The sequence below is a fragment of the Erpetoichthys calabaricus genome, chromosome 3, assembly GCF_900747795.2.
Source record: "Erpetoichthys calabaricus chromosome 3, fErpCal1.3, whole genome shotgun sequence".
Taxonomy (NCBI): Eukaryota; Metazoa; Chordata; class Cladistia; order Polypteriformes; family Polypteridae; genus Erpetoichthys; species Erpetoichthys calabaricus.
The window spans coordinates 267890759-267901803 of record NC_041396.2 but is presented as its reverse complement, the minus strand read 5'-3'; the positions used below and the strand labels follow the sequence as shown (position 1 = coordinate 267901803).

The 11045-nt window shown below is 39.2% G+C and overlaps 1 protein-coding gene across 1 annotated transcript in view; it reads right to left on the bottom strand.

Moving 5' to 3' along the window:
• Positions 1 to 1871: 1871 nt before the first annotated feature.
• Positions 1872 to 11045, bottom strand: part of zgc:158659 (uncharacterized protein LOC791141 homolog) — a 114794-nt gene continuing 105620 nt past the window's right edge. Inside the window, exon 22 of the mRNA XM_028798226.2 lies at positions 1872 to 9083. Coding sequence (XP_028654059.1) covers positions 8798 to 9083 — 286 coding nt within the window. The 3' untranslated portion in view covers positions 1872 to 8797. The remainder of the gene's footprint in view (positions 9084 to 11045) is intronic.

The following is an 11045-nucleotide window of genomic DNA, read 5'->3' as shown; positions in this document are numbered from 1 at the left end:
AGGTAAAGAATGCCCCAAGGCTGCTGTGTGAATGAAGAGGTCCCCACACCCATCCCATCAGCCCACTGTGTGTCTCTTGAATTCCTGGAAATAAATTGGTACCGCAAGCGAACTATGATTCTTAGCGCAATGAGAGAAGTTGCAAAATCAACTGGAATGTTCAAGCAAATTATAGAAAAAACCCCGACCTAAATCCTTTAAGCAGTTCTCTCGTGAAAAGCGGACAGACATACAGACAGACAGACATTTGATTTTATATATATATATAGAGATGGGAGAATGCACCAGACCAGCAAAGACTGGACATAAAAGATGGAAATTGCGGGAGATTATTCCAAAATTGAAAATAATTGTATTTAGTCGTATTTCGGAGTTCTCACTGTTTAATACTAATGTGTGTACTATTCTAAGGTTCTATTTGTATATGTAAATTTATTGTTGAAATTTGATTGTCAAAATTCAATAAACAGTATTATTATTATTATTATTATTATTATTCTGTGTGAAATGCTTACTTTGTTGCTTGCTTTTTATATTGTTTGTATTGTTTGGTGTTTAAAGTTACTGTTATACTATTCTAGATTTTAAACTAGAATATTGCTTGCTGCTGCTTTTGAAGTGAATAAAAAAGTGATTTAAAATTCAAATCATTAAGGTGCACTGACTGAAATGAATCGAATCACTAAAAAGAATTGTTCTGATCATCACTAGCTGTAATGTTTTCAGTGATTGAATACGCTGGTCTGGCGTCATAAGAGATTATGAAGGCTAACGGATGCCCAGCAGGGGTCACACCTTTTGTCCATCTGGCACTGGACAGAGAAAGAGCTGTGAGCAATTGTGTTAGTCTTTTCAATAGCATTCTTGTCTATTTTGTGCCTGTGCTATTTTTTTTCACTTTTTTGATTTTTTGAACTCATTTCTTTTTTTGTTCCTTTGAAATTTGTGTGAAGGAAGAGGAAGATGAATTGTTTGTTTTTCTTTGCTATTTTTTCATGATCTTTATTTCAAGCTACTGTACATATTGTAAATATACACCATCACATATTTTTGTTTATCGTTGTCTATATTATATCCTGTGTCATATCAGAGGAATGTTTTAGTTTTTTTTTTTTTTGGAAGTGAATGACAATGGATTTGCTTTCTGACATTGTGAATAAAGAACATTTCTTTTTGGGACATACACTTTGGTCTGTGCTTCTGTTTCATTAACCACTGATCCATTCAGGTATGACTACAGTTGTGCAGAGTTTGAGAGAGAGTGTAGTGTGCCAGAATATGGGCATCACAAACCCAGAGTCACTGGCAAGTTTATTTGAGCGTATGATGTACTGGAGCCCAATCCAAGCTTGATTTCAATGCTATGGAGACAGCCTTCCTACTCTGTAAGTGTGTTCATACAATAAGTGAACAACAGATTACCTTAACTTCATTCAGAGATATACCTGGAATAGATCCAGGCTATTAGGAAATATTTTGGATAACTTTTTACCTTCTCAAAATTATGATTATGTTCATCTGGACATAGTTTTTTTTTTTTCCAATACATTTCATCACTCATCCAAGTGACTTCCTCAGTTTCAGTTGACTGCAGGTTTCTCCAACCTTATAAACAGTACCTTGGCATAATGACCGAGCTAGCACCATTGACAATGATGATGACATGTTGATGAACAGAATCAACTTTCTAGAATTTCCTTACCTGGATTATTGAGCATGCATCGAGACAACTTCTTACCTTGATTTCACTTAAAGATGGCATTGGCAATCTTTTTCGCCTTCGAAACAGCCTGGTCATTTTATCTCCCAGGACATGCTTTGAATCTCTTCACTAAGCACTATTAGTTTCAAAAATGGCACACAAAACATACTTTATCCATGTCAAAGGTTTTATCAGAAACACTTCATTAGTAGGAAAGTTCAGGTCCATTCATATTGATACAATACAATGGATTGTCCAAAGCAAATAGAAACGTTATCAAAATACAGTACATTGCATTCAGTGAAATATTGCAAATTGTAAAAAAAAAAGCATTATACATTAGCAGTATTTTTGACTTACAAAAGTAAACGCCACTATAAAACCATTCTTGGTGGGGTGAGGGTATTTTAATATAAATATAGCATGTGTACACATATATATAAAATTCACAGCACTTCCCTTAAAGTACAGGGTGCAAATCCCGCACTCTTAGATGTCAGTGTGTTCAATGCTTATGAACGCTCGTAACATTAGCAGGCCTAACCCATGAACACATTTGGAAGCGCACTGACATTAGGTGACTGTCCATCGCATTTGATTGTTTTTTAGATACCTTCTCATAAATATATTTTTCTCATGGTGATGGTACAAAAGAGCCAACAGAAAATCACTGGAAAAAATGTTAAATAACTCACAAAGACATCATTGGTATGTTAAGAATTGTTGAATCTTATTTGGTCCTCCCAATGGGGGCAGTTAGCTTCAGACTTAGCCAGTCTGGCGAAATTATTAAAGCACGGCCACAACTGCGGGTAGCATGTTGATACAACAGACTCTAATCGCCAGTCTATTGTGTATTTGTGACATTTACATGTTCATGTGAATATGTACTTCTCAGTTTTCTTTTAACTGGTGACTAAAAATTGGCTCTGCGGTGAGTATATGTGTTAATGAGTGTGCTTTGCTGTGGACTGGCACCCAGCTCAGAGTTGATTCCTGCTTTGCACCCATTGTTGCCAGGATAGGCTCCTGTAATGGACAAAATGGAATCTGAACATGGATGAAAGAATGAATGTGGCTGTGTGATATCAGATTGGCTGCTCATTTAGAACTGGCCCTATCTTCCTACTAATGCTGCAGGTGTAAACTCCCCCATGATGAAAACAGGGTCTTCAATAGGTGGCTAGGTGGAGAGTGATTGTCTTGTGTGCTTGTCAAAACATCTGATGTAGCTGTCATTCGTTGTCATTCCCAAGATGGTACACCATCTACTGTATCTCTTGCATGGTGGTGCCATCTGTGCAATGGAAGAGCCTCAAGCCGCAAGTGCCAGGGTTGTGTGCGATGTAGAAACTCTGAAGTATAGAAATGGTTACCCTGTATTAAGCACATCCTGAGGCAGAGGTTCAAGTGGATGAAAGAGACTGTGCTGTTTAATGACGGCACTAATACCCTTGACTGCATCCAAATTACTGTTGATTAATGTTATGTTCCATTTGAATTGGGAAATCTGAATTTCCGAGTTTCAAGTAGAATTCAACTGGAATGCCCCCACAAGTTGGATTTCCTACTTGGAAAGTCAGGAGAGTCTCACCAACCCCAAATTCTAAATCCAAGGTGGCTGCACTACGCATCAACAGAAGTGAAAGCTGTAGTATTTTACCGTTTAGAAGTACTTCTGTTTATTTGTGTCTCATTAAATCAGTTGTACACACAGAACTGCAAAACTTCTATCTGTGGACATGTTGCTACTGTGTTTGGATATGCAAACTACCATGTAATGCGTTGTTATTAACTTGTTGAGCAGTTGTCTGTGTTCTAAAAGAACAAGCACAACAGGTTTTCCCGGAGGCATCTGTATTGATTAACTGAACGTATTACTGGATCGTGGTCAACTCAAGTGTGCTGTCATTCATCTAACTTCTAAGGTAAATGAAATGCAGCACACTATCCCCTTTCTCACTCTACTTTTAATTAATTTAAGATGGTTAGGTATGTAGTGGGATAACCATACATTGGTAATGCTTTAGAAATATTAAACCAATCCAATATCTTCACAGAAAGGCTAAACCGAACATGTTCATAAATCGAAGATCCTAAATTTAAAGGAAGTAGCATCTAGATTATTATTAAGAGTGTTTTGTCCTGGATTAAACCTGACAAATCAATAGCATAGACCTAATCCTTAAATTGAACTGCCCTTTCGCTAGTAGCCACCACAAGAGGCCAGCTATGTGTGAGTTGTGCTCTGGTTAACTTGACATATACAGTTAGGTCCATAAATATTTGGACAGAGACAACTTTTTTCTAATTTTGGTTCTGTACATTACCACAATGAATTTTAAATGAAACAACTCAGATGCAGTTGAAGTGCAGACTTTCAGCTTTAATTCAGTGGGGTGAACAAAACGATTGCATAAAAATGTGAGGCAACTAAAGCATTTTTTTAACACAATCCCTTCATTTCAGGGGCTCTAAAGTAATTGGACAATTGACTCAAAGGTTATTTCATGGGCAGGTGTGGGCAAGTCCGTCGTTATGTCATTATCAATTAAGCAGATAAAAGGCCTGGAGTTGATTTGAGGTGTGGTGCTTGCATGTGGAAGATTTTGCTGTGAACAGACAACATGCGGTCAAAGGAGCTCTCCATGCAGTTGAAAGAAGACATTCTTAAGCAGCGAAAACAGAAAAAAACCCATCTAAGAAATTGCTACAATATTACGAGTGGCAAAATCTACAGTTTGGTACATCCTGAGAAAGAAAGCAAGCACTGGTGAACTCAGCAACGCAAAAAGACCTGGACATCCACGGAAGACAACAGTGGTGGATGATCGCAGAATCATTTCCATGGTGAAGAGAAACACCTTCACAACAGCCAACCAAGTGAACAACACTCTCCAGGGGGTAGGCGTATCGATATCCAAGTCTACCATAAAGAGAAGATTGCATGAAAGTAAATACAGAGGGTGCACTGCAAGGTGCAAGCCACTCATAAGCCTCAAGAATAGAAAGGCTAGATTGGACTTTGCTCTAAAAAAGCCAGAACAGTTCTGGAAAAACATTCTTTGGACAGATGAAACCAAGATCAACCTCTACCAGAATGAAGGCAAGAAAAACGTATGGAGGAGGCGTGGAACAGCTCATTATCCAAAGCATACCACATCATCTGTAAAACACGGTGGAGGCAGTGTGATGGCTTGGGCGTGCATGGCTGCCAGTGGCACTGGGACACTAGTGTTTATTGATGATGTGACACAGGACAGAAGCAGCCGAATGAATTCTGAGGTGTCAGAGACATACTGTCTGCTCAAATCCAGCTAAATGCAGTCAAATTGATTGGGCGGCGTTTCATGATACAGATGGACAATGACCCAAAACATACAGCCAAAGCAACCCAGGAGTTTATTAAAGCAAAGAAGTGGAAAATTCTTGAATGGCCAAGTCAGTCACCTGATCTTAACCCAATTGAGCATGCATTTCACTTGTTGAAGACTAAATTTCGGACAGAAAGGCCCACAAACAAACATCAACTGAAAGCCGCTGCAGTAAAGGCCTGGCAGAGCATTAAAAAGGAGGAGACCCAGCATCTGGTGATGTCCATGAGTTCAAAACTTCAGGCTGTCATTGCCACCAAAGGGGTTTCAACCAAGTATTAGAAATGAACATTTTGTTTCCAGTTTTATAATTTGTCCAATTACTTTTGAGATCCTGAAATGAAGGGATTGTGTTAAAAAAATGCTTTAGTTGCCTCAAATTTTTATGCAATCGTTTTGTTCACCCCACTGAATTAAAGCTGAAAGTCTGCACTTCAACTGCAGCTGAGTTGTTTGATTATAATTCATTGTGGTAATGTACAGAACCAAAATTAGAAAATAGTTGTCTCTGTCCGAATATTTATGGACCTAACTATAAGATAGCATCTTCATCATGTGTGCTGCCTTCCTAACAACACTGCTCACGTCTTTGATGTTTAATGTGATTTCAGTTTCAATTCAATGTGTGAAAGTAGAGTGTTCATATGGCCCAGTTGATAGTACTGCTGTCTCACAGCCACTAACACTTGGGTTTGATTACTGGGCCAGCCATTACCCATGTGATGTGTGCACAGCCACCTGCTAACCATGTGGGTGTTCTAAGGATATTTTAATTTTCTCTCCCATCCAAGATACATTTGTTAGGTCAACTGCCATCACTAAACTGGACCTTTATGAGCAAAAATATGAAATGCACTACATAAAAAAAATGTGAAGTTATTGTGTGAAGAATGCACATCCAGCGTTGAGCCTAATGTTGCTGGGACAGCCTCCCTCCAGCCATGTATTTGACTAAGGAACTTCAGGAAATGTACAGATGGAAACTGACTGTAAAGTGAGCCGGTATGAGCAAATGTGGTTAAGTGCACAAGCCTGCCAAGTGATACGCCTCATCTGAAGTTATTTCTTGCTTTACACACAAGGCTGCAGAGATGTGGGCTCTGCTCAGCTATGCAATGATTCAGAAAATGAATGGATGGCTGGATCCAATCAGGCAGCGTAACAGGCAAAGCTCTAGGAATCCAGCTTTTATTCTTGGCTCAGTCACTGTTCATGTGGAGATGTCTTCTCAGTTTCCCTGATGGCTTTGTAAAATTTCCAAAAGTGTCAGGCATGACACTAAATTGGCTTGGTATACTTTTGCATGCCCTGTAACAGACTGGCACTCTGAGGCTCATTCCATTATTGCACTCAAGACGATTCTGTGTTGAGTGCAATAATATATAAATAGATGGATGGATGTGTCATAGTGCAAATTATGAAAGGTGCAAAAATACATCAATATGGGATGATTGAAGCAACCCCAGAATAATACTAGTACGCCAGGGGAAGCCACAACGTCTCAAACACATGTTCGGCAGGACTCGCTGTTAATGCTGTTCATGAGTGCTAAGTAATGGTGCTTATACCAAAAGGCACTATATGAGCAAAGGGGAGATGGAGGTTAAGGGGTGCACTGTGAAAAATAACCATATTTAAATATTTTGATTGTAAGAGAAAAGCACCCCCACAACCCTCACAGCCCAAGACACCTGTTTGCAAAATATACAAATTAGTGATGGCAGGTGTCTGTGATGTATTGTGCATAGTAAGCCAGGGCAGGCTTTGTGGGTAGGATTACAGTGTGATAGGAGGCGGGCAGAGAAATGCCACTCCTCATGAAGTCAAAGAGAGCTCAGCCAAAATGTTTGCCAGTTTAAACCGTATACGCCCATTGTACCTTGTACCGTACACACAAGGACCTTAATTATTGCTAGTCATGAGTCCCCATATTTAAAATGATGAACTATTATTGTTCTGAGTAAACCTATCCATCATTTTGCAAAAAATATCCTATTTCTTTGCTCCTTCATGAGCCCTCATTGATAAGCAATGCCCAAATTGTGCATAGCTATGTGAAATGTTTATATCAGACCTCTTAACAAAGCGCTGGAAGGAATACAGAGTCTGCATAAGTGCACATTCAGAATTGGAATAAAAATCAACACTCATTATGAAACTTCAGAAATCCGAGGTGGGAGATTCTAATCTCAGGCACACTGCCAAAAGTATAGCACCACCTTGGGGAGATGCTTAGTACTACAGCTATCAGGATGTGCAAATCAGGTGAATACCATGAAAATCTGACATGCCAAACCCCCTACATGATTCAGGCATTTTTTTGCACTTCTCACTTTGTACACTTAACACTAGAACTCAGAAACAAAGAATATCAAGGAAGTCAAACAATGAATTCTAATGTTACAAAAATTGACAAAAAATATTCTCAACAAAATACGCGTCACGCGACTCTTCAAGTATTTTTAGCAGTGCAGCCTGCGTGTTCACGCCTACACACATACAAACACGGTGAAAAGTGCAGTATTGCTATGCGAAACAAGTGCACGGTGGCTTACAGGTGGCGTGCTGCTCCAGTTCGTCCTGCTTACAGGAGCCAGTCAATTAAGGTCTTGATAACTGTACTATGGCAGCAGTCCAGGACAAAGCCTTCTTGGGGCAAAATCTTTAATTTAGAGAACTGTGGACTTGTTAGGTCTTGAGTCCAGTCCAGGGTGGTTCAGAGATGGTGGGAATATTTATGTTTCATTCACTGAAGCAGTTGACAGGCATATTTACTGATAGCAGACTCCCTCCAGATCATTGTTTCAGCACCAGATCTTTTTCAGAAGAAGGAAGTCCGATCAGCTGAACTTCAGATCACCTGAGCAATCAAAGGCCAACTCCACTCATATTATAGCACCACTTTGTACTGACTCTGAAAGGTGCAAAAGTAGCAAGTGGTCATTCACACTCGGCTGGCATGGTTAAGCTGCTTTGCTAAGCACTTTGTGGCAGTGCTTTCAAGAAAGGTGCTATATAAAATGAAGAAAGTGTGACTAACTGATTGGTCTGGAGCAGAAGAACATCTGATCGCTCCCCTTAAGGTATTGTCTTTATTGTTGTCTCATTCTGATGTTATTAGAAATGTCAACTATAGAGTAGGCCATTCCGGGACTCCATTATGTTGTTTGCCTGTGAAATCTCAGAGGACAGAAGACTGAAGAGTCACATGCAGTGGGCATTAATACTGACTTGACAGGAGTCAGCAAAGCTTAAAGCAATAAATTGAGGAGACCCCCAAAATTCCACAGTCCTGAATGGTGACTGTTCATCAGTTGAGAGCCACCTCAACTACGGTGTCAAGTCTGCAAAATCACTGATTCAGACATTTCCAGAAGCCACTTGTTGCCAGATAATATCCTTCCTTAAGAATGTCTTGTAATGTAGAGCCCACCATGCCATTACGACTCTCAATGCATAGACCTAATTCAGACCCACTTATCTACTCTTATCTTTAACCTTCCAGAGGTCAAAAGTCAGTGGAATTTCTCACCTCTCAGCCACGTAGCTACAGCTATAATTTCACTGCCAAACCTACAAAGGTGGCAAACTGGTTGATTTGGTGAGAGTCTGGGTACTTTAGCCTACTTGCACATATTAGTGGTGTGAGACACCCCAGATCTCTTTGGGGTGGGACAACGCAGTATTACCCTGGGTTACTGTCCTCAGGAGAGTCTCCACTTCAGTCATGACTAGCTTCAGAAAGAGGCATGTGGCGTATGGTGTGAAAGATCCAGTCCATCTTGGTGGTCCATCCACCATGGTGAGCATCATTCATCTGTTTGGTGAAGTACTCCAAGGCTTCCTGCTCCATTTTATCCAGGGCCAGAGTTTTGCGCAGGTAGGCGATGTCATCAAAGGATTGTAGCTCAGGCATGCCACACCCCAACAGAAGAGAGAAAAGATTGATGAACAGGTTGGCATGCTGGCGAATGGCAAGGTAGGCTTTGTAGCACATCTCTTGAAATCTATGGAATCAAACAAGAAAACAATGGTCATGAGAGATAAAGAAAAGGAGTTACTCTAACTTTCAACCTCCATGTATAGCGACAGATTGGAACCTAGGACTCACAGGCTGCAAGACAATACTAACCTGTATATTATGAAATAAAGTTGCATTCCAAAAAATCCAAGAAATGTTTCTTTTAATCCAAGGTAACTGAATTTTAGGTGCCAGCATTGAATTTTAGGTAAGTAAAATAACCGTACAAAGCTGATATTTCTTTGATGCAAAACTTGAGATTAGTTAAAAATGAACATATGTTTATTCTGTGGTAAGTGCTTTGAATACACTACTAAACCAGCATGTTTTTTTTTTGTTTAAATTTGATTTTTACTCTTAAGGTGAGTTGTCTCTTTTTTTGTCCAAAAATGGTGATTCCATGATCTGGATGTGGGATGGATGAGTGTTCCTCTTTCATGCGAGCCCCTGTGTAGATTAGGTAGACTCGCCTTTTGTGCTGCATCTGCTCTTAATGATGTGCCTTCTTTGTCAATCTGGTTTTTCCCTAGTCTTGAATTTTTTGTTAAAGATTCTGGCATCCTGTAGCTTTGTAATGAAAAATCAAGATTATTAAATCAATGAATATTATATTTAAAAATAATATTGGCTGTAATAAAACTAAAATTGACCCTGTGCTAGTCTGCATGTTTAATGGACTGGTGTCATATCTAGGATTGTTTTCAGCCTTGTGTCTGATGCTGTTAAGATATATTCTATGTCACTTTGAACCATTAATGGTTCATGAAACAGATGCATAGGTGGTTTGATGGACAAAGGGAGTAATGAGGAAATGTCCAGACACTGTATCATCACTCTATTATATTGTCTGCTACTATGGTGTTTTTGGCATGAAAATGCTAGTGGGGACACATTGACCTGAAAGAGAGATGCTTCAAGATTGTAATGGACTGTCAGAAGGGCTATGTGTGTGTGTTTGTTTGTGATATATATATATATATATATATATATATATATAGAGAGAGAGAGAGAGAGAGAGAGAGAGAAAGACAGAGATGAACAAGCACCTAAATGTAGCACCTTTCTCTGCCTAAGTCCATTGGCATTGGTACATGGTTGCCAATGAGCCTTAGGATGACCCTTCACTTGGAATGGTTCACAAAGTTGGCAGATGGTGTTGCCTCTGACCCCAAGTAAGTAGTGTCAAGCACAGTTAGCATCATGAATGTGCAGACAGTCGACTTGGCAGAGAAAAGATCACTGGAGCCATGAAAGATTAGAGCAATGGAAATGGCATTAGATAAAGACCAAAGAAGGATATGTCCTGCAGTAAATGCAGGGGAGTGAGGAATAGAAGCTTCATTTTACAGTGTATTTGATGGGACACAACACTTGTTTAAGGAATATTGGAAGAATGAAAACAAGACCAGGAGATGGTCAAAAAGATGCAGACATAGTGAAAACAAAGGAAGGGGTCAAAACTGGAAATGGAAAACAAGGAGCAAGACAAGAAGAAGAAATCAGGGCCAAAACGAAATCAAAACTACAAGCACAAACCTAGCACTAAGGCTTACTTGGAATCTAAACTACCATTAAAGAGAGAGTTGTTTTCTTTGACATGTATCCACTGAGTATTAATGCAAACTATGGCCGTTGTGTATAATTTTTGTAATGTCATCAGTGCTTCAGTTGTGGTCACGCAATGCAAGAGCAATGCATAGCCTAAATAATAAAACAAGATATGAGACAAAAATAAACCTTGACAAATTTAATTAAAATAAAAAACAAACCACAAAAAAACATAAATATGCATGTAACAATGCCTTAACACAGCAATATTAGGCTAAAAACACTAGTGATGATAAAATCTCAGACAAACAATGCAATAACAAATTAATTTGTTACTTAGCATTACCATCAAAGGACAAAACTAAAAATATCTCAGCTTTAGCAGAAATGCAAATACAGT